The following is a 25,321-nucleotide window of genomic DNA, read 5'->3' as shown; positions in this document are numbered from 1 at the left end:
AAGATGGATGGTGCAGAAGAGGAACTTATGAAACAGCAGTACTCGCATTCATCACCTCTCCATAGGAGTATAAACAATTTATTGACAACATTCGGTCTTTTACTGTCAAGACCTTCACTGTAACGCTCAGAAGAGTTGAGTAAGATTGAAACAAACCTCCGAACTGAAAATCAAGACCAACTGCATTCAAAATTATTAAAGACATTAGCTTTAGAAACATTAAAAAAAACAAAAATGGACAAATGGAAGGGTCTGTTTCTGTGCTATACATCTCTGAATCTGAAAAACTAGTTTGCTGCAGGAATTGAATAAAAATATTTGATGTTTATCAAGTCCCAATGTCACTTAAGCCACAATGAAAACATTGAAGGATAGCAGATTATTCTCCAACATTTCTATATTATGCTTCAAAAGGAAGATTACAACAGTTCTCTTGCCATGGTCAAGAAACAAGAAGAGACAATCTCTTATTTAATGTGCAGCAGTCAACCTTAATTAACTAAAGGGTGCATACTAAAGGGATTGAAAGCATAAGGCCCACTCCAGCTACCTTCTGAAACAAAACACAATATATTCTCTGACCATTCTTCTCTCATCAGATGAAGGAACATTCTCAACAGGATGCAGCAACATTTGTCTGAAGCTTGGTTTCTCCACCATTCTGGTATTGCCATCTGTACCTCAACTCTGGTCAGTAAATAACCATTTCAAGCTGAATCAAGTTAGCGTATTCTCACAACATTGCTCTTTCGCAATATTACTTGTACCAGCACAGAAGCAATTAACTGTTGAGACTCAGGGTGAGGCAAGGTGGGCGCTACATTTTAAAAGGATTCTACAGCAGAAAACACAGCATGAGATCATCTTATATTACAATGGGATGTTATTTTTATACTTCTCCTTTCAATCTATTTATATCCACTCAAGATTATACAACAAAAACCGAGAACAAAAAAAAAATCAAGACAGAAGATCATCATTCTGCTTATCTTGCGTTGGTGCTTTTAACCATCGATTGTGATCCTATCTTCCTGTACTCACTTCACATCTCTTTGTATTCTTCTTTTGCGTAAAATACTCAAATATTTCCTTTTTAAATGATATCATTGCTATGGTGTAACATTCATGTTCCAGGATGGCATATTGCACAGGAGAGAACATGTAAGTGGCAGTGTTTCCACATGTCTGCTGCCCACGTCCAAGGTGAACGAGGTTGTGGGTTTGGAAGGTGTTGCTGAAGGAGCTATGATGAACTGGTGCAGAGCGGTTGATAAATAGGACACATTGCCCACAATGTGCACCTGTGCTGGAGGGAGTAACTATTGAATGTGGCAGATGGATGCTACTCCAGCAGGCTGCTTTGTCTTGGATCATGCTGAGTTTCTTCAATGTGGTTGGAACAACACTCATCTGGGAACGTGAAGAATATTCCATTATATTTTTGACTTGTATCTTGTAGATGGTCGACATGCATTTGGAAGAAGGTGAGTGTATTCTATGTCTGTCTATTCTAACCTCCCACTGATTAATCTTATTTATTTTGTACTTAGACATCACAAACTGACCTATCATTTTTTTTTAAATTGATTGTATTTCGTAAGCTCTTTCGTGCCATAGAAAATTTTCTGTCCATTCTTTTTAAAAACTTACAGCCTTGCTCTTTGCAAAACCCAATTAGATTTATGTCATGATGTCTACTTTTGGGTTGTTCACCCTCCTCCTTAGTCACTTTCAATCAGATCAAGCAATGAAGGCTTTCTTTCTGTTTACCATTAAAGAAAATGAATTGATTAAAGGCTAAAATAATTAACCAGAATTATCGTCTTATTGCAGTTTACCTTAGTGCAATCAGCTACAGCTGCCAACTTCCCTAAACTGCTTGCGAATTTTAGTCTGAATATCTCTCTCTCCATTGGTAAACAAGAAAGAAAGACAGCCATGGCTGGAACTATACTCCTATTACATGACAACCAAAACAAAAGCAATGCTTTTCTTTAGTGTACACAAAACATCCTCCTAGTTTAAAGGCACTATATAAATTGCTCAAGGAAGGCACTTGAATGAGGGAGGTACCAAGAAAGGCAACATAGACATCAACACCAGGGGCACCCTCACTCAGAAGTAACTCACTTAGGGAAGCCTCCTGTACGAAGGGGCACAATTCTTTGCAAACTTGCGTCGGCGAGAAAAGTGCAAGAAAAAGGGCTGAGAAAGTAATGCCAGTGATCTTGAGGCCAAGTACCAATCCCACCTCCCAGAAACACTGGTCACATGCAGCTCGAGGATCGGGCTCATCAGCCCCTAAAGGACCCAAAGAAACCATGACCAGTGACAGGGGATTACCCGGGTGGACAATCACACTCGCCAGCGAGGGATTGCTGAAGACAAGAACAAAATAAATGCAAGATTATGTAATAATGAATAATGTTCTTTTCTATGTCACCTGAAAATATTGTATCCAGCAATATTTAGCTCAGCCTCACCCCAAATGACCTCCATCAAGATGATAATATAATTTTTGTATTCAAATTAGAAGCACCAGTTCTCTCATCACCATTTCTAATACTGGTATATTTGTACTTCCTGGCATCCTCCTCAATATAATTCTTTTCTTCATTTTTTTGCTTTTCTTATTAATGTCTATCCTTTGCAAGTTATCTTTCATAAAATTACGTTTACAGTTATTCATTTCACTAGGATTTATCCATTGTCAATTGCTTTATAGTTTAAATCCTCCCACTGCTCTGTTTACTCTCTCTGTACAATAACATCGGTACTCTCAGAATCTCAATAAAACTGTGTCAGAGTTTCTATTAGCCCAAACTTCTGTCCATTTCCTTAAAATAAATCTAAAAGCCTCTGAACTACATCACACCAAAACTTGTGTTAAACCTAACCTTTTTCTCCCTAACCTGTCAAGCTGATAGGAGAGAATGGAGTACAATTGACAATAAAGCTAATTCTATTCAATTCAGAATGTAATTCTAAATTTATTGTGTTGATGTCTTGCTCTTTAATCTCACAAAATTACCAAATTCCCCTTTCAACACCTTTAAACTGGTTGAAAAATGAATCTCGTCTTCAGAAATCTGATCCCTTGTTTGAATAATTTTCTCAATTTGCTCTGTTGCTTCCCTTCATTCCAACACATTTCAGGAAGGTTGAAGCAATATTGGCCTTTCTCGATTCCATCATTTCCTCACACTACTAACTACTGACTACACAATCAAAGTTAATAATTATAGAGGCCACAACTCTCTCTCTCTCAGATGTCATTGGCATCCAACCATCTGCACGTGATGATGGGCATGCAACAACTCCAACGTTAGGTATGGCCCAGCAGCTTAATCTGGTGCACTTCTGCGAAGAGCTGAAGAAAGCTTTTTATGAAATGCAGGATCCGTGACACGTGTCTCATTTGAAGTGGTTATCAGGTCATGTTGCAGGTTGTTGATTTTGATGTGGGCACCCATTGTAACTACTGATCACCATGGGGACAGATGCTAGCCCACAGATGATGATGCCATATTGTTCTCTGATCAGCTACAATCTCCCAGACAGAGAATCAATGTTTAGGGCCATCATGCCATGCTTGAATTCTTGAAGCAGTGTTCTGGGTGTCGTACCTTCCATTTGGCTCCAGCTAACTCATTATAGAGAAAATCTTTAGGAATTTAATCATGCTCCATCCTGAGAAAATGACTAGGAGAACCAAGATGCCTCTGTCCGCTGATTACCAACATTCTTGGCAGCTTTGCCCTTAAGACGACTGCCATATTTGTTATTTTGTCCTTCTATGAGATGCCCAGAATGTGTCACAAACAACAGATTAAAGTTGTTGAATATACTTTTCTTCACAGCTGAAAATAAATCTCAGTTCACAACCACACAACACGACACTGAAATGACAAATATTGATTGGAACAGTTCAAATAGTTTGGATGGAGTAGCTTTTGTGAAGTGTATCCAGGAAGAATTCCTGACTCAATATGTAGATATGTCGACTACAGGGGAAGCCATATTGGATTTGGTGCTTGGCAACGAAACAGGCCAGGTGTCAGATCTCTCGGTAGTGATGAAAAAGGATAGACTGGATCTAAAAGTTGAAGTTCTAAATTGGATGAAGGCTAATTTTGATGGTGTTAGGCAAGAACTTTCAAAAAGCTGATTGGAGGCAGATGTTCTTAGGTAAAGGGATGGCTGGAAAATGGGAAGCCATCAAAAAATGAGATAATGAGAGTCCAGAGACAGCATATTCCAGTTAGGGTGAAAGGAAAGGCTGGTAGGTGTAGGGGAAGCTGGATGACTAGAGAAATTGAGATTTTGGTTAAAAAAAAGGAAGCATATATCAGGTATAGACAGGATAGATCGAATGAATCCTTAGAAGAGTATAAAAAGCAGGAGGAGTATAGTTAAAAGGGAAATCAGGAGGGCAACAAGGGGACATAAGATAGCTTTGGTAAATAGAGTTAAGGAGAATCCAAAGGCATTGTATAAATACATTAATGTCAAAAGGGTAACCAGGAGTAGAATAGGGCCCCTCAAAGATCAGCAAGGCAGGCTATGTGTGGGGCAGCAGGAGATGGGGGAGATACTAAATGAGTATTTTGCATCAGTGCTTACTGTGCAAAAGAATGTGAAAGATATAGAATGTAGGGAAATACATGGTGACATCTTGAAAATGTAAATCTCTATGACTATGTCCATGATTCAGAGGAGGAAGTGTTTGATAAAATTAACGCATAAAGGTGGAAAAATCCCCAAAACCTGATCAGGTACCTGACCATAGAACTCTGTGGGAAGCGAGGGAAATGATTGTTGGGCCCCTTACAGAGATATTTGTATCAGTGATAGTCACTGGTGAGGTGCTGGAAGACTGGAAGTTGGCTAATGAGGTGTCACTACTTCCAAAGGTGGTAAGGAAATGCCAGGGAACTGTAGACCGGTGAGCCTGACATTGATGGTGGGCAAGTTGTTGGAGGGGAATCCTGAGGGACAGGATTTACAAGTACTTGGAAAGGCAAGGACTGATTACGGATAGTCAGCGTGGCTTTGTGCGTGAGAAGTCTTACGAACCTGATTGAGTTTTTGAAGAACTAACAAAGAGGACTGATGAGGGCAGAGCGGTAGGTATGATCCATACGGAATTCAGTAAGGCGTTCGACAAGGTTCCTCATGAGAGACTGGTTAGCCATTCGGATACAGAACTGACTCCAAGATAGAAGACAGGGGGTGTGGTGGAGGGTTGTTTTTCAGACTGGAGGCCCGTGACCAGTGGTGTGCCTCAAGGATCACTACTGGGTCCCCTGCTTTTCATCATTTATATAAATGATTTGGATGTGAACAGAGGAAGTTTGCAGATGACACCAAAATTGGAGGTGTAGTGGACAGCTAAGAAGGTTACCTCAGAGTAAAATGGGATCTTAATCAGATGGGCCAACGGACTGAGGAGTGGCAGATGGAGTTTAATTTAGATAAATGTGAGGTGCTGTATTTTAGAAAAGCCAATCCAGGCAGGACTTATACACTTAATATTTAGATTCGATTCCCTACAATGTAGAAACAGGACCTTCGGCCCAACAAGTCCAAACCGACCCTCCGAAGAGTAACCCACCCAGACCCATTCCCTGCCTCCCGACTAATGTACCTAACACTATGGATAATTTAGCATGGCCAATTCACCTGACCTGTACATCTTTGTAGCATGGGAGGAAACCGGAGCACCTGGAGGAAACCCATGCAGACACGGGGAGAATGTGAAAACTCCACACAGTCATCCGAGGCTGGAATCGAACCTGGGTCCCTGGCGGTGCAAGGCAGCAGTGCTAATCACTGAGCTACCGTGCCGCCCTTAATGGTAAGGTCCTGGGGAGTGTTGCTGAATAAAGAGACCTGGGAGTGCAGGTTCATAGTTCTTTGAAAGTAGAGTCGCAGGTAGATAGGATAGTGAAGGCGACGTTTGGCATGCTTTCCTTTATTGGTCACAGAATTGATTATAGAGGTTGGGAGGTCATGTTGCAGCTGTACAAGACATTGGTTAGGCCACTTTTGGAATATTGCGTGCAATTCTGGTCTCCTACCTATTGGAAGGAATGTTGTGAAATTTGAAAGGGTTCAGAAAAGATTTACAAGGATGTTGCCAGGGTTGGAGAATTTGTGCTATGGGGAGAGGCTGAATAGGCTGGGGCTGTTTTTCCTGCAGCATCGGATGCTGAGGGGTGACCTTATAGAGGTTTATAAAATCATGAAGGGCTTGGATAGGATAAATAGACAAGGTCTTTTCCCTGGGGTGGGGGAGTCCAGAACTCGAGGTCATAGGTTTAGGGTGAGAAGGGAAAGATATAAGAGGGACCGAAGGGGCAGATGTTTCACACAGGGAGTGGTGCATGTATGGAATGAGCTGCCAGAGGAAGTGGTGGAGGCTGGTACAATTACAGCATTAAAAAGGCATCTGGATGGGTATATGAATAGGAAGGGTTTAGAGGAACATGGGCCAAGTGCTGGTAAATGGTACTAGATTAGGTTAGAATATCATAGAATCCCTACATTGTAGAAACAGGTCATTCGGCCCAAAAAGTCCATATCAACCCCCCAAAGAGTATCCCACCCCACCCAAACCCATTCCCCATTATTCTACATTTATCCCTGACTAGTACACTGACACATCTCTGAACACTCTGGGCAATTTAGAATGGCCAATTCACCTAACCTGCATATCTTTGGATTGTTGGAGGAAACCAGAGCACCTGGAGGAAACCCATGCAGACACAGGGAGATAGTTCAGACTCCACACAGTCGCCCGAGGCTGGAATCGAACCCCAGTCCCAGGCGCTGTTAGGCAGCAATGCTAACCACTGAGCCACTGTGCCACCCTGATCAGCATGGACACTTTGGGCTGAAGGGTCTGTGGCTGTGCTGTACATCTCAATGACTCTATCTCCGTGATAGTGATCACAGCTCCCTGACTTTTTCGACAGTCATCTAGGGGGATAGGTGCAGATAGAATGGCAAAATATTTAAGGGGGGGGGAGAAGGAGGAGTTACAATGCTATTTGGCAGGAACTGGAACAGATGTTCTCAGGAAAATGCATAACAGATAAATGTAGAGGTTGTTTCGAGAACCCTTGCTGATAGTACTGGATATGTTTTTCCCATTGAAGCAAGGAAGGGATGGTAGGGTGAAGGAACCTTGGGTGGCAAGGAATATAGAACATCTAGTCAAGAAGAAAAAGGAAGCTTACTTAATGTTGAGGAAGCAAGGATCAAACAGGGCTCTAGAGGTTTATGAGGTAGCCAGGAAGGAACTGAAGAATAGACTTAGGAGAGCGAGAAGAGGGCGGGAAAAAGCTTTAGCAGGTAGGATTAAGGAAAGCCTTAAGGCACTCTACACTTATATAAGGAACAAGAGGATGGCCAGAGTGAGGGTAGAGCTGATCAGGGATAGTGAAGGGAACTTGTGCCTGGAGTTGGAGGAGATAGGGGAGGTCCGAAATGAATACTTTGCTTCAGTATTCTCTCCTGAGAGGGACCTTTTCATTTGTGAGGACAGCATGAAAAAGGTTGATATGCATGAGCAGGTTAATGTTAGGAAGGAGGATGTGCAGAAAATTTTGAAAGACGTAAGGATGGATAAGTCCCCTGGGACGGATAGGATATACCCAAGGTTACTACAGGAAGCGACAGAAGAGATTGCTGCGCCTCTGGCAATAGTGTTTGCATCCTTACTGAAGTCATGGCAGATGTTTGGAGATTGGCAACTGTTATTCCCTCGTTCAAGAAAGGGAATAGCGATAATCCTGGAATTAGAGTCCAGTCAGTCTTACGGCTGTGGCGGGTGAAACATTGGAGAGGATTCTCAGAAACAGGATTTATAATTACTTGGAAAACCACAGTTTGATTAGCGATGGTCAGCATGGCTTTGTCAGGGATAGGTCATGCCTCACAAGACTTCATGTGACAAAACACATTGATGAAGGTAGAGCGGTGGATGTGGTGTACATGGATTTTAGCAAGGTTTTTGATAAGGTTCTCCATGGTAGGCTCATTCAGAGTATAAGGAGGCATGGGATACAGGGAAATATGGCTGTTTGGATCTAGGCTGGCCTGTAGAAGACAGAGGGTGGTAGCAGATGGAAAATATTCAGCCTGGAGCTCAGTAACCAGCAGGGATCTGATGTGGGACCTCTGCTCTTTATAATTTCTATAAATAACTTTGGTGAGGAAGTGGAAGGATGGGTTAGTAAGTTTGCCAGTGACACATAGGTTGGAGGAGTTGTGGATAGTGTGAAGGACTGTTGTAGGTTGCAACAGGACATTGACAGGATGCAGAACTACTCTGATAAGTGACAGATGGAGTTCAATATGAAAAAGTGTGAGGAAGTGAATTCATTTTGGAAGGTCAAATTTGAATACAGAACTAAAGGCAGGATTCTTGGCAGTGTGGAGGAACAGAGGGATCTTGGGGTCCACGTCCATAATCCCTCAAAGTTGCCATCCAAGTTGATACGTTGGTAAGAAGGCATGTGTTGGCCTCCATTAACAGGAGGAATTGAGTTTAAGAGCCGCAAGGTTCTGCTGCAGCTCTGTAGAGCCCTGTTCAGAACACACTTGGAATATTGTGTTCAGTCCCAGTTGCCTCATTATAGGAAAGATGTGGAAGTTTTAGAGAGGGTGCAGAGGAGATTTACCAGGATGCTTCCTGGACTGGAGGGCATGTCTTATGAAGAAAGGTTGAGGGAGCAAAAGCTTTTCTCATCGGAACAAAGAACAGCGAGAGACAACTTGATAGAGGTACAACTTGACGACAGGCAGAGATAGAGTGAACAGTCAGAGATTTTTCCCCAAGGCAGAAATGGGTATCACAAGGGGGCATTATTTTAAAGGTGATTGGAGGATCAGAGGTTGGCTCTTTACACACAGAGTACTGGGTGCATAGAATGCACTGCCAGTGGTGGTATTAATCGGATACATTAGGGACATTTAAGCGACTCTTGGATAGGCACGTGAATGATAGTAAAATGAAGGGTATGTACATTAGTTTGATTTTAGAGTAGGATAAAAGGTCGGCACAACATCGAGAACCGAAGGGCCTGAACTGTGCTGTACTGTTCTATCAGAAGCCTATATCTTCCTGTCAAGAGTCAGCTTGATGTGATTACATGCATATTATGTGATTTGACCAAAAGGTGGAAACTGCCTTCCCCACAAGCATGCAAGTTCTGTGCCAAGAGAAGGATTATCTGTCACTGTGGACTCAAGAAACTACTAACCACTTCCAATGGCATGTTACTTAAGTGATCAAGGATAGAAATGTGACATGCTGATCCACAACCACAATTTTCTGGATGGTTATAGCATTATTGAAGTAGCACAGTTACAGCAAGTTGCAGATATTAGAGTGACAATTCATGAATCTTTGACAGTTTCTTTGTGAGTGACTGATGCTGCAGTGCCAGCACAGACAAGCTCCCTGATAAATACATGTACTTTTTGCTTTTGCTTGCAATCTCAGTAGATTGCCGAGCTTGCCATCTAACCTAGTATGCAGGTAAAGGTGATATTAGATTAGATTAGATTACTTAGAGTGTGAAAACAGGCCCTTCAGCCCAACAAGTCCACACTGACCCGCCGAAGAGCAACCCACCCAGATCCATTCCCCTACATTTCACCCTTGCCCCTAACACTACGGACAATTTAGCATGGCCAATTCACCTGACCTGCACATTTTTGGACTATGGGAGGAAACCGGAGCACCCGGAGGAAACCCACGCAGACACGGGGAAAATGTCCAAACTCCACACAGTCAGTCGCCTGAGGCGGGAATTGAACCCGGGTCTCTGGCGTTGTGAGGCAGCAGTGCTAACCACTGTGCCACCGTGCCGTATTCCATATCTGCTGGGAAAGAAAAGGTTAGAGACATGGAGATGATACTAGCGAGGTGGGGGCTAGGACAGCATAAGATATAGAAGCAAAACTAGGCCATTCATGAGTCTATGTTAAGTCATGGCTGGTATATTTCTCAAGCACATTTTCCTGCCTTCTCTCTGTAACTCTTGATCGCCTTAGCAATTAATAACCTACCTCTATCTTAAATACACTCAATGATTTAACCTCCACAGGCCTCTGCAGCAATGAGTTCCACAGATTCACCTCGTTTCAGTTGAAGAAATTCCTCCTCATGTCAGTTCTAAAGGGTTGCCCCTTCCCTCCAAGGCTGTGCCCTCAGGTTGCACACTCTCCTACTTGTGGAAACATTGCTGGGCCGAAGGACCTGTTACCACACTGCAGGGAATCTAATCTAATCTTCTCCATGCCCACTTTATCCAGTTTTCTCAGTATTCTCTAAGTTTCAATCAGATCCCCTCCTCACCCTTCGAAACGTCAGACCAATTCTTGTAAACCTCTTCTGGAGCCTCTATGATGCCAGTACATCCTTCCTTAGATATGGGGTCCAAAAATTGCTCACAATATTTCAAATGCAATCTGACCACAGCCTTATATAGCCTCAGCAGTACGTCTCTGCTCTTGCATTCTAGCCCTCTTGAAAGGAATGCTAAAACTACATTTGCCTTTCCAACTGCCAAATGAACTTCCATGCTAACCTTAAGAGAATCCCAAATGAGGACTTTCAAGTCCCTTGTTTCATTGTGTATTTGACACAACCTTGTTTCATTTCATTCTTCATCATGAAATTGTCAGAGGCGCTGTAATCAAATTGTCCAGTAAAAAAGAACATCTTCATAAAAGAATATGTGACTGAGGAGCTCTATCAGCAGTTTTCACCCACTTTTTGTTGGATCCTACCCTGCTGACAGTGTTGAATACTTTAGTGAGATATATTTAAGGGCAACTTTCTAATAGACATAAAACTTCATTACACATTGCATTCCTTGGTCAATATTATCCTTAGTCGATTTGCACATTAAAAATGACCCAGCTAGGTGGTAGCAGCTGCCAAGATCCCTGAAAGCAGACAGAAATTATCAAATGAAAGTTTATGCTTTGCCTAAACTACCTCTTTGGGATCATAATGCTGTGAACATCAGAATGGAACATTTGAAATAATCCTTTCCAAGTTCTTTCAGATTATATATAGTGGTAAATGCAAATGAGAATTAGTAGCTATGAACACAAGTTCCCAAGTCTGTTACAACACTGCTCATAGACAAATTGGCTTTCATAGTGACGTTCTTGGCTATGTCATGAGTACTCTTAGTAAGAGTGAGCATATACAATTGGGGTAAAACCAAGATTAGTTCTCTTGGGAAGGTTTAAGTTTGGTGTCATTGCTCTGCAATGATTTAGCTCTATTGTGAGAAAGATCACGAACACTATAATGAGAAAGAAAGAGAACTTTGCTCAGCCAACTACTTTACCTCACATGCAGAGTGGAATATTATTTTCATCCATCATGATAGAAAGAAAATGGAACATGAAAATACTGTAAAATATATATTCTATATATAAAGAATATCTTTGCAGATGTCTTTTCCAGTACCAGAATCAAGGTTTGTGCTTCCGGTAAGTTTGAAGTACATGAAAAATGAAAGAAAAGTTAAATGCAGCAATATTATGCTTCTTTAAAAAACAACTATTCAGATGTATGAATAATATCTTGATAGGGAAGTTGTTGCTTTTGTGTACATCTATATCCTTTCATCCAGGAACAGAAGTAAAACATTTGAGAGGAAGAGTGAAGGAGCAGATAAATATTTTGTGGATTTTAAACAGGACAACAGCCCATCTGTATCCATAATGTAAAAGATCTCTTGGAAATGAGACAGCTGAGACAGACAGAGTCATAGAGATGTACAGCATGGAAACAGACCCTTCAGTCCAACCCGTCCATGGTGACCAGATATCCCAATCCAATCTAGTGCCACCTGCCAGCACCCAGCCCATATCCCTCCAAACCCTTCCTATTCATATACCCATTCAAATGCCTTTTAAATGATGCAATTGTACCAGCCTCCACCACTTCCTCTGGCAGCTCATTCCATACACGTACCATCCTGTGTGTGAAAACTATGCCCCTTAGGTCTCTTTTATATCTTTCCCCTCTCACCCTAAACCTATGCCCTCTAGTTCTGGACTCCCCGACCCCAGGGAAAATACTTTGTCTATTTACCCTACCCAAGCCCCTCATAATTTTGTAAACCTCTATCAGGCCACCTCTCAGCCTCTGACGCTCCAGGGAAAATAGTCCCAGCCTGTTCAGCCTCTCCCTATACCTCAAATCCTCCAACCCTGGCAACATCCTTGGAAATCTTTTCTGAACCCTTTCAAGTTTCACAACATCTTTCCGATAGGAAGGAGAACAGAATTGCACGCAATATTCCAACAGTGGCCTAACCAATGTCCTGTACAGCCGCAACATGACCTCCCAACTCCTGTACTCAATACTCTGACCAATAAAGAAAAGCATACCAAACGCCTTCTTCACTATCCTATCTACCTGCGACTCTACTTTCAAGGAGCTATGAACTTGCATTCCAAGGTCTCTTTGTTCAGCAACACTCCCTCGGTCCTTACCATTAAGTGTATAAGTCCTGTTAAGATTTGCTTTCCCAAAATGCAGCACCTCGCAATTATCTAAATTAATCTCCATCTGCCACTTCTCAGCCCATTGGTCCATCTGGTCAAGATCTGGTAGTAATCTGAGGTAACCCTCTTTGCTGTCCACAACACCTCCAATTTTGTTGTCATCTGCAAACTTACTCACTATACCTCTTATGCTCACCTCCAAATCATTTATATAAATGACAAAAGGTAGAGGACCCAGCAGTGATCCTTGTGGCACTCCACTGGTCACAGGCCTCCAGTCTGAAAAACAACCCTCCATCATCTACCTTTGAGCCAGTTCTGTATCCAAATGGCAAGTTCTCCCTGCATTCCATGAGATCTAATCTTGCTAACCAGTCTCCCATGGGGAACCTTGTTGAACACCTTACTGAAGTCCATATCTACCTCTCTGCCCTCATCAATCTTCTTTGTTACTTCTTCAAAAAAACTAAACCATGTTTGTGAGACATGATTTCCTACGCACAAAGCCATGTTGACTATCCCTAATGCCTTTCCAAATACATGTACATCCTGTCCCTCAGGATTCCCTCCACAACTTGCCCACCACTGACGTCAGGCTCACCGGTCTATAGTTCCCTGGCTTGTCCTCACTACCCTTCCTAAAGAGTGGCACCATCCATAAGGGTTCTCCCATACTTCTGTTGTGACATCAACACAGTAGCTGAGGACGTTTAAGAAAAATAAATCATGTTTTTTCTGTCTTTTCTATGGCTTTTTCACCGAAATTAGAGCCTTTGAGAGAATGAGATATTGACAGTGCCACATACACATATCAGAGCAATATTGGTAATACTTTAAAGCCACTAGAAGGGACTGCAAAACCTAATGGCAAATAATAAATATTAGATTTATGTTGAACGAGTTTCAGCCTTTTGGAAACTGGAAGTCAATTAATAATGTGATGCAGGGAAACCTCTAACTAGATCAAGGCTGTTAAAGTCTGCTACATATCACAGATATTTCAGTTGCTTGAAAATGAATTACAGACAAAGGATCCAGATTCACTTCCGGAGTTTGAGTTAAATCGATCTCAGCTACAGCAACATTACTACAACCACCTCAGCACCTTCAGACATGGAGGAAGCAAATGAAAAATAAAAAATCCGCCAGCTTCCCTTTCCTCAATCCATCTCATGAGCCTTATCTGAGTGAAGGGTTAGCTTTGATATGATGCTCTTCAAAATTAAACCCTTAAATAATTTATTTTCGATGCGATGTTATTTTATAACTGCCCAATTCTGATCAAGTAAGCTTACAAAATGCAAAATAGCCATAGCAAATTATGTACTATTGCAAAACATTATATATTTATGCATTTTGTTTTATCACTTTGAGGCCTGGGTTTAGATCGCAGCTGCTCCAAATGTGTGTAATAAGAACTCTGAACACATTAATTAAAAACTTTCTTTATTCGCACTCCTGCGGGCTCTTGTGGTGCACTGGTAGTGCCCCCAACTCTAAACCAGGAGACTGGGCTTCAACTGCCACCTGTTTCAGAGGTATACAATAACACCTTTAAATTAGGCTTGAAAGTACCTATGTTAACTGAACCCAACCAATCACACTAGAACATAGTCTTTAGCAATGAAATAAAATATCATTGTAAGCAACAATGCCAGAGATGAAACACACCAGTTTTGTAATTTTGCATTTACGTGATTCACATCCAAGGTGCAGCAGAATTTTGTGAAAGTTTTTTTTTGGAAGAACTCTCCATCAGATGTGAATACAGCAATGTAAAAAGTATACCAAATCTTTGAGGTTGGGCCACTAATTCAATGGCTTCATTCTGGTTTGCCACACTAAGAGCATTCTCAAAACTGCATATAATTTGAAGCTCCAAACATCTGCAAGAGGAAAACCACCAAAAACAATCATCCAAATGCAATGCCATATTGTCCAATTTGAGACTGTCTGCACATTTTCGAATGCGATGCTAAATCTAAGTAAGGAAAAGCACTTTCAGAGTTTAAGCAAGTTAAACACTATACTCTGGAGATTTGTAGCCATCAGCTATACACATCATATGTTAAAACTAGTAAACTATGTATGTACTTGGGATTTTGACACCCAACCTTATTACATTGATACTTACCAGTGTATTCAAACCTGGAGGCTTGACACCAGCATAAATCATGTTCAACATCAGGAAACCTTATGACAGAGTAAATAGACTACATTGTTTCAAGTGGCAGCAGGCTGGTGAGCACAGAATACTGGTTTAAAAGGTGATGATTTTAAAGGCAGATTATTTACTGGAGAGATGGGAGAATATTTTTGAGAAAATTTGGAATGCATTTGGAAGGGTGGTGGATGCAGATTCAATAATACTTACAAGAGGGAGCTGGAGAAACACCTGACAATTTGGAAGGCTCTGGGAAAAAATTCAGAAGAGTGGGAGGAATTGGGCAGCTCTTTTAAACAGCACAGATACAATGACTCAAGTTGCCTCCTTCCGCTTTGCACTATCCTCCAATTTAATGACAATGGCCAAAGAGACTTAGTCTTCTCAAGGCTCTGCAATTAATATTTGACTCGAAGCACTAACTGTTTCTCTTGCCAAAGGTATCCCCAGATCTGCTGACTATCATCAGCAACTTGCTTAACAGATTTCCAACATCCACAGTATTTTGTTTTTACTGGAGCACAAAGGTAACTGGCAAATATGGGGGGGGGGGGGGGCTTCACACTTATGTTCTTCCTGACAAACAGAATTACCAGAAGGTTGGAAAACATAAATCTTCCACTTTGCAATCTCATGCAATACAAGCCTTTTCAGTGATACCAATGATTTGACTGGAACTGACTGAGGACAAATTGGTGGGACAATTGGTCATTTTTACAAAGATTTCACAGACTTGTGCCAACCTACTTAGGGAAAGTTTCAACTGGGCTGTACAAGGTGTGGAGTAAGGGGTTAATTATAACTTGACTCTAAGAATAGCCAGTTGGCACATGCAAATTGAGCAGTCACGGTAACATCAGAACACTGGGAAATGGAAGCAGAGTCTACAGGGTTCCAGAAGACCTTTTACCATTTCTTGTATATAGTTACGCTTAGTAACACTCATCAATGTGCACTCAAGCATATCAATCACATCTTAACAGCAATGACTAGACATTGATAATTAGAGGCAAATGGCAAGGAGTACCTGAAGTGAAGCCCAACGGCAGTTTAGTGCTACAGGTGAAAGATGAAACTAGCCCAGCAACCTGACTCTGGGAGTATGGCAAATCCCAAAAGGGAAATCCAACAGTAACATGAAGCAGTGAGTAATCGACCTCAAGGCTCTCCTAAGCAATGGACCACGGAGAAGGAAAACATGCATAAAAGCAGTAAAAATGCAGGAAATAGCTCATTGCAGGAAAGTCAGCAAGCCTCCAGCAAAAGCAAGTAAATAGAATCACAGATCACAGGGCTTACAGGCATGGAGAAGAAATTAACACTCAAAGAAATTTGCTAATAAAGAAACAGAGTACAGTGGGTGCCATTAAGGAATCTGACCAGCAGAAAATCAGCCTAGCTAGTTTTATAGAGGGCCAAAAGTACCAAGAGGAAGATCATGTTACAGCAGCAACACCAAAAATTAAACAGAGACCACAGCAATCTGTGTTCCAGCAACAGAGGACAATGGAGGGGATGGTGAATTCTTCCTCTGGAGTGTGACAGGGCTACTGCAAAGTGTCAGTTTCCCAGAATGCACAGGCCCATAAAACAAATTCTGGCGTGTTGAGATCATGCTTAAAAACAAGAAAATTAATTTTAAATTGGATACAAGGGCAGAGGTATTGATTCTTTCAGAAGCTTGCTTGCCATGTTTAAGGCAAATAATTTTCAGACCAACTGATTTTATTAATGTCTGTGCCCCAAAGAGCAGATCCAGATCCAGGCTAATCTTTGTTAGAATGAAAGAGAGATAACAGAAACCCTGTAGATCATTCCAAATCATTCTGATTCTTTATGAAGCAGAGATGCGGGCATCGTATTGAATATTCTAAAGTTGGCAGGCACCAAAGTCATAAGACCCTTCATTCTCTTAAAGCAGCAGCAACACATGGTGAGACAAACGGCAGCAAAGCTAAATAAGGCACTCAAGACCTTTGGTTTGATCTTTCAGGAGACAGTGGTAGAAAAGGAACCCAACACTCATGTTGTTCATTCAGTGGAAGCAGAGGCCTCAGGCCTTCCTGTACACTCGAGTTCAGGGGGCACTGCTCTTCCAGTCTCTGGTGTCTCTTTTTTTTGAGGGGAGATTATTCTTTTGTTCAAGGCGGTAAATTGGAGGGAAAGTTATCTATTTATTCACAGAACTTATCAAGGAGATGCAACAACAGCAACTGCAACCACAGTTAGAGGAAGTAAACCTTCCCTGTATAGAAAGCCGGAGAACTACACAGAAGTGGGAATGAGACTTTATTAGTAGCACTACAATAGATCGTTGATATATGATAAAGGATCGGTGAATTTTCAATTACACCTGACAAATGAACTGGCTTAAAATCAAAAATGGTGGATATGTGAAGCTTCCCATTAGGCACATGAACCTGTCTCTTTGAAGTTTATATACTGTATACCTCTGGCATTTTATTTTACCACATCAAAGTTAGATATGGTGTAATGTATAAAGTAGAGAGCTTAAGGGCTGTTTTGATGATGAAAAAAGTATTGTGTTAGTGATTGCGAACTTTTACAAAGTTTCCCATGATAATAAAGTCACATTTCAGTAATGCACAGAATTGCAATCATTTTGATGAAGGCATGAATGAGTTATCAGTAATAACGCAACATCAACAAGACAATTTGTAATCTACTTGGACTTCATATTCAGGTTAAACATCAGATTTAGTAATTAGATTAGTGCAAACATTTCAAATATGCATTTAATTAAAGAGGATCGCAAAAAGCTTTTTATGGCATCAAGAATAAAATCCCTCCTCACGCTGTTTTCCATTACCAAATTATTTCTGTAAAAGGGAAAAGATGTCAATGTATTTGACAATACTTTGCATCTGACATGTTATCCTACTTGATGTCTGAAGCAAGGAGTGAATCAGCGGTCAAATCAGCGTACTGCCCATTCTGATTCTGATCATGATAAATCAAAAGCTCACCTAAACTTTTTATAACAATAATAAAATATTGTGCATCACAGGGGCTATGATTCAGAGACTAACGAACTATCTGCTACACAATGCCATGTGTTCCGATAGACGATTATGAGCTGCTGCAGAGTTTTAAAAAGGCGATTTGGTTAGAGAAAACCTGGTAAACAAAATGATCCAATTACACAATCATTTAGAAATCAATATGAAAAATATAAAGATTCAACTATAGGGTCTGCCACTTTAGCCAAGATCTTCCATCTGGAAGTTTTAATGCAATTACTACTTACCAGGAAAAAACAAATGTTTACTATTTGTACAATGTTAATATGAACTTTAAAAATATGAACCCTTTGCCAAGCCAACCACAATACAGCCATCAATACAAACCTGAACGACAAGGAAAAGATTCTTAATCTTACTGTTCTTTGACAAATAGGTTAACGCACCACTTCCTTCCTGCTTCCACACTAGAAAACTGACTAATTAAATATAGTTTTTTTCAAATGAATGATTTTTTAATAAAAGACCTTACTCTTTAACAGGCAGACTAGGAAGTCTCGAACAATCCTTTTGAAATGATGACCCTTTTACGGTTTAAGCAAACTGGGCCAACTAAGCTGCACATGTTTTTGGCATTCCTTTGCCAACCCTGGAGCACAGCCAAAACTTCAGCTACATTCCACATGTTCACTTCCCAGCTTCTATGAGACTGCTTCTCATACATGGACCTTGATATCAGCTTGGATGGAAGCCTCTTGTTCACTTTTTTTTCCTCCTTTTCAGATGCATTTTTTATTGAGCAATGAGCTCACTGGCAGAGACAACTGACTTCAGACAATATTGAAACGTCATAAATTTGCACATTATTATGAAAAAGACTGCTTTAAGATATTTCACAAGAAAATGGACCCTTTTGGGCTCAGATCGCTCATCACAGAGTTTTTCAAGTTTGTGAATGCAGGATTCTGCATGTCAATCTGCACCAGGCTCTAAACACATATATACAGGTAATGCACTGTTCCCTGTATGCAGAATGATCAAAAATCATTTTCCAAAAGATTACTTCAAATCACAGAGTTTTAGAAATCAAATATGAAATAAAGTACAATTCCTAGTTCACTAATTTAAATCTGTGCTCCCAAACATTGATTTGAAAAAATGTTTAAAACTTAACTGAAGTGCTATTTAGAGACATTCTAGACGCAACTGGAAAACATTTGCTTTACAGTCTTCGGAAGACAGAAGTGTTGTACTACAGAGATGCAAATGCCATAAATGTTCCTCAATCAGCCAAAACGATCACGAACCAAGGTTGCGACTGAGAATTATATAGGATGTACAACAGTCCAAAGTATTACTTTGTCTTTTTCCTTCACCCATAATCCATTGCCAGCAACATTTCTTAAAGATTTTGCTTTACCTGACACCAAAAGGAATTATAATACCATTACAATAATACCATACACCTCAAGATACTGTGTCATGATCTTTGTTACATTTTCACTGAACTATTTAGGATACTATACAAGTCAAACATTTGTTCTATGGTTTAAGTAAATCAGCCAGCTTAATGAAGAAATTAAAAATAATGTCCTTAACTACTTGAACTCGGCTTTTACAGTTTGTAATGCCAGAAACACTCAAGTGAATCAGAGAGATTGGACAAATGTCATGGACCAGACTAAACCCCCTTCAAGTCTATCAAGGACATAGCTGAGACTCTAACTTTTATCTTAATTAAAGGCATGTGCAAGAATGCTGTATTTCACGTGTAACTTGGTCACACTACTCTGCCTTAAGCAAAACACACTTTATGCTTACCCTACAGTTAAAATACAAATAAAAGAATAATCAGTATAATTCTATTGGAAAACTTAACAGAATAAAAGATTATTTAACTACTAAACAACAATATAGTAACCTCCTCTAAACACACCCTTAGTGAAAGCAAATTCAATATAACAGATGATCTCACATGCGATGTTTCTTCAATCAAGGAGAAACGAACACCATGGGAAAACTCTGGAGAGAGAGAGGGGTATGGCAGCTTCCACAAGCAACTTCAAAACCTAACCACTGAAAGCTAAACTAAAACTCTCGTTTTGTGGGAACCTGACTCTGCCCATTCATGCTGCTTTTATTGTTCCAACCTTTTAAAAAAAAAACCAAGGCCTCACAGCTTTTTACTTATTGACTACGAAGAGACAGCTTGGCTCACAATCTCTCTTCAAAAATAAAGTACCAAATACACCTCTTAAAGCCATATTATTCCTACACTAAGGAAGGAGAAAGATGTAAGATCATGAAATTTCCCCAAGAAACAATAAGGCACTTGGATACTTTCTTCTCATTAAACTTGCTCCCACTTTCTGGCCTCTGCAACACTGACTGTTTATTGGAACCACTGTCATTATCATTTGGCATCCTCCAGTACTAAGTGATTATTCTTCATTGCTAGCCTGAACAGTAAACACATCAGTTTATCTAAATACAGGCAAAATCACAATCCAATTAGGTCTTTGATCACCAAATGTTGTAGACCTGCAAACAGAAGAGTGCATCATTTGCTGACCATTCTCGACCTAAGCTAACAGTAATGCAGACAATATATAGGAAATAGGAGGGTGCATTAACTACATGGGTCCTCAAGCTCACTCTGCTATTATTCTGCCTCAACACCACCTTCTCACTGCTCCACTGATTCACTGAATACTGAAAAATCTGCCATAAATATCAGCCTTAAATACATTCAAAGATTGGAGCACCCAGAATTCACTTAAGGAGACAGTTTGTAAGATTTGCAATCTTTTAAGTCAAGAAATTGCACCACATCACAGTGCTAAATGGTCTACTGTGATGGTAGCCTCATCACAGCAAAGGGAAATAAACTCTCAGTACCTACTCTATCAAGCTCCATCAGAACTTGTATATTACAGCATGACCACCTCTTATCCTTCTAAACTCCAGACAACATAGGCCTAACTTATGCAGTCCTTTATCTTAGGAGAACGCTCTCATGTCAGAAATCAACAGTGAATTTTCAGTGTGTTGCAACTTTACATAGAGAAACCAAAACTGTGCTTAGAACTCCAGGTATTAGGTCTCCACAGCTAAACTGATCACACTGGGGACCAAAATGGTAACCTCCTCTGAATGTTCAGCTTTAAAATGGTTACTTGTATTTAATTTACATTATCAGGAGAGGACAGAACTAAAATGGAAAATGCTTCAAGCACTAAAATAACACTTTTTGAATTACTGTGACCGATGATAACAGTTTTGAACTTCTATTTTTACATTAATTCCCATAAATTTGCAAACTCTCAAATATTACAGAACCAATACACAGTTGACAGTTTTGACATATACAATACCCTTCCCAATATTGAGTATTTCTTGCTAACTTCATTATTTCACAGCCTTCTCTCTTTTTTGTTCTACCAGCTTTTAGTAATTTTCCTTCTTTTTTTAAAGGTTTCACCCAAAGATTACCAATACTTTATAACAGCTGATGGAAATTATTACTAAACAAGTCTAACATAATATTTAGAATTTATTACCTTTACAGTGCTGGGGTACATGAATCTTCACAGATCAGGAACATCTCATTCTAGGAAGTCTCCTTAGCAAGCTACCACAATGCAATTGGCCCACAACACCACACTGAGAAACAATAGAGGAGTGCAAGGGCGGCGCAACCTTCTTGGTGCACTGAGTGATTAGTCTCTGTTTTTGTAGGAGTATTGGTGCCAGAATCTATATTAAAAAAAAACTACCACAGTATCAAACAAAACATTAGATGGGAACAAAGACTCAACAAGGCAAGGTCTGAAATCAACTTCTTGAGGGCAGTTATTCATGAGCACCAGCAGAATTCACTCACTAACTAGCTTCTGATAAAAGATGTTTTCCCCTTATTCTTACTCTCCTTGGGCTGCTAATTCATATTGAGATGGAGTTCATGAATGGAAGTTGCATGGACTGGGGTGGAAAGCCTGTAAATTATATATTTTTTACTTCATTCCTCTGCTAGATTTTTTCTTAATTTTTCTAATTCATATCAAAGAATTTATACTTAAGTGTCTGTACCTACATACTGCATCATCTTAGGGATGAAAGTAAGTGGTGACTTGTAAACTTTTCACTGTACTCATGTCAGTACATGTGATAATAAAGCTAATTCCAATTCTCTATTAGCAGGGCAATTGTACTGCTAATTGTCTTTTGTAGCAATTGATTTAGGATGGCCTTTTGGGGGAGCAGAGACGGGTGCACTTGACAGGGGGTGGGATGAGTGATGGATTTGGTAACAAGCAACTTGCCAGTAATTGTCACTGGATAGAACTATCAAAATGATTTTCTACCTGGCTCCTATTCGTCAAGTGAGGAGACATGTTCTATTGCAGGTATGTCCAGATTTTCTAAGAAATATAAAAATTGGTATAAAATTGTTAACCTGATCAACACATGCAAAAAGTCTTAGTCACATCATAATATGGTGTGACAATGAGACTGTAGCCTTTATTTGTTTGACATAAATAAATGCAAACAAAAAAAATCTCCATGTGTCACACAGGTTTTCATCTGCCTTATAGCTCCCATCACATTAAGCCAACCTCCCATCCATGCTCACCATCTACACTTTTTTGCTACAGAAAGGCTGCCAACATCATCAAAGATCCCTTCCACCCTGGTAAAGCTCTTTTCCAACCTCTTCAGTCAGACAGAAGATACAAAAGCTTGTACACAAGCACCAAAATTTCAAGAACAGCATCTTGCCTGCTGAATGTACCTCTCTAATTTCAAATCCAATCTTGCTGTTGTGCACTTCCTGTGCAGCTGTAACCTTATATGCCTTGCTGTAAGCACCCTATGATTTGTACGTCTGCGTTTGTTATGAATGTGCCTGTACTGTTTGCAAACCAAAACTTTTCACTGTACTTAGGGACACAACTATAAATCAAATCAAAAGCTCTTGTTACAGCTGTGGAGCACACTCAGTAAGAGTCACCCGTTTGCCCTGCTGTGAGTCTCTCCAGAGCTGATTATGGGATCATCAAGGGAGAATCCACAGTCTCGTCGCAATCTTTCTCTCGCCCAATGATTGCATCTCAACTTTACTCTCCACCTCGTCCCCACTGCTTCAAACCAAATTGAAACGGGGGGGTCACAGGAGAAACCATAGCTGTGCTTCCCTCCATCACTGCCTGTGCGGGTGGAGGAGGAACATATCGGAACAAATGCTACCGTGTCTTCAACGATGGGGTCGGCAGAACCCCATCATGCAGGCAGCGGTGTTACTGGCTCCATAATGCCAAGCTCTGACCTGTAAACTAACCCCCCCCCCCAAGCAGAGGTCCAAACGTCGCGATGTGCTGGTATGTGAGCGAGTCCAAGTGATGCAGCGCCCAGTGGCATCACTCTCTCCCTCTCGGCGTGTTTGCCATTAAAGGGTCGGGTTGTTGTGGAAACCGGATCCTTGCACTCATTTAATCCGTCAGTGCAGAAGTTCCATCTCACTTTATTCAGGGGGAGAGCTCCAGCGAAGTGGCGAACCTCCCCTCCTGCCAAGGTGACTCGTTTGGGGCTTTCTCACCAAAAAAAAAGAATCAGCGTTGAAGGCAACAGAGGTGTGACATTATCAATGGGAACTAAGCCAGCATCGACAATTTGCGCTTCAAAACTCAATTTTCTCCGATACAGTTCAAAACACCAGCCGAGAACGAGCATGCATTAACAGTTTCGACACGATGTACAGCCAATGCTGCATAAAGAAAGCAGAATGTGTTGTTTTGCTTTCTTCCGTGTGAGTGAGAATCGCATCTTACCTTGGAGATGATCAGCGGCTCCCCATGTTCAAGGCCACCTTTCAGAGTGAATCCCCAGGGAGCACCTCCCTGCAGAAACACTTCCACAGTCACAGAGTTGTGTCTCCCTTTCTGCTTCTCGACTTTTGCTCTGTACACGCTGGGGTGCATCCTTCCTCCCTACCTCCTTTTTTCTTACATACAGATAAAATACTCCGATAAATACACTTCGAAATGCTAATTTTCTTCGCAACGAAACCTGCCCGGAGGGGAAAACAAAATCCTGATGTCCGCCCGGCCACTGTTTCTCTGCAGAGCCAGCGTCTGGATTAATGCACTTCAGCTAACATCATTCCTTCAAACACAACACCATCTCAATGGCAGACTGCAAGGTGCTCGCGGGCATCCCCACAATGTTTCTTTCCTCTCTCCCTTTATGGGTTAGCACAATAATGTAGTTGAAATTCCTTTAAAAATGTCAGGAGCGCTTTCGTTTAAATAAAACGTGCATAAATACTTGGAAAAGCAGCAGCTGCAGCAACCAGCCTGCAGAAACTTTTCACTCTTGATTAATTACGTGCTCTCCATCCGATTTATATGTTTACCATTACAGCCGGGCTTCTGGAGAGCGGGAGGCAGAAGGCGCTTTCCCGTCACTGCTCCCTGCTCCTGATGCTCACAACCCGGCTAGAAGAAATCACAAGAACAGGGTGTATTCCAGTCACCTGGGGCTGTTTGTTCTTCCATGCAATCTCCTCCAGCAAAGCCCACAGGTTGTAATCACAGGCGGCACGGGGCTAGCGGTGCAGCGTGTTGCCAGGTCGCTGGAAGTTGGATTTGTGGAGCAGGAAGAGTTGGCACTGGGAGTACATGCTGGAGTCAGTGTCCCTGTCTATGGTGGGAGCCGCCTCGCTCCCCCTTGCTGCAGCTGCACTTCCTACCAACAGCGCCTCCTCGCTTTACTCCACTGGAGGCTTTCTGAGTTTCTCAATCGCAACAGCAGCAGAACCTCCTTCCTTCTTTCTCTCTCTCTCTCCTTTGCTAACACCTCCGCCCTTTGCCCGCCTCTCGCCCATCCACACTGACCAGGAAGTTTGCAGGCACCCGGGCCCGCATGCGCTCTGCTGCCGGCCGGGCTGTGCTGTACTGTGCTGCAGCGCCTCCGGGGGGCGCACTCAATCCGAGCCGCTCCCTGCAGCCCAGGGCGCCTGGAAGGGCGACAGGGTGAGACTCAGCTCCCTGCTACTTTCAGAACCCAAAAGGAGAAAACAGCTGAGCCCTGGGCAATTGACAGCAATAAATCTCAGCTGAAAAATGTGTTGCTGGAAAAGCGCAGCAGGTCAGTCAGCATCAAAGGAGAAGGCGAATCGACGTTTCGGGCATAAGCCCTTCTTCAGGAATCTTTTCTGAACCCTTTCAAGTTTTAACAACATCCTTCCAATAGGAAGGAGACTAGAATTGCACACAATATTCCAAAAGTGGCCGAACTATTGTCCTGTACAGCTGCAACTTGACCTCCCAACTCCTGTACTCAACGCTCTGACCAACAAGACTAGATTCCTTACAGGATGGAAACAGGCCCTTCGGTCCAACAAGTCCACAGCGACCCTCCGAAAAGTAATCCACCCACACCCATTCCCCTATCCCAAATTTACCCCGAACTAATGTACCTATCACTATGGGCAATTTCGGACAGCCAATTCACCTGACCTGCACACCTTTGGACTTTGAGAGGGAGAGGAAACCCACGCAGACACTGGGAGAATGTCTGTGTGGAGTTTGCACAGTCACCTGAGGAAGGAATTGAACCCAGGTCCCTGGCGCTG

The 25,321-nt window shown here is 41.5% G+C and overlaps 1 protein-coding gene across 2 annotated transcripts in view; it reads right to left on the bottom strand.

The window, feature by feature from the left end:
- shroom3 (shroom family member 3) overlaps positions 1 to 24,732 on the bottom strand; it is a 432,635-nt gene extending 407,903 nt beyond the window's left edge. The window contains exon 1 of one of the 2 annotated variants that reach the window (XM_043695296.2): positions 23,517 to 24,732. In XM_043695296.2, the coding sequence (XP_043551231.2) occupies positions 23,517 to 23,666 (150 nt within the window). In that variant the 5' untranslated portion in view covers positions 23,667 to 24,732. Of the gene's footprint in view, positions 1 to 21,248; positions 21,425 to 23,516 lie in introns of those variants that run through there. The other variant, XM_043695305.2, reaches the window with a different exon arrangement.
- Between the last annotated feature and the right edge of the window lie 589 nt (positions 24,733 to 25,321).

Source organism: Chiloscyllium plagiosum, unplaced genomic scaffold, assembly GCF_037043375.1.
Source record: "Chiloscyllium plagiosum isolate Xiang-an unplaced genomic scaffold, Cpla_swu_hap1 HiC_scaffold_1, whole genome shotgun sequence".
Classification (NCBI taxonomy): domain Eukaryota; kingdom Metazoa; phylum Chordata; class Chondrichthyes; order Orectolobiformes; family Hemiscylliidae; genus Chiloscyllium; species Chiloscyllium plagiosum.
This window is presented reverse-complemented; position numbering and strand designations above follow the sequence as displayed.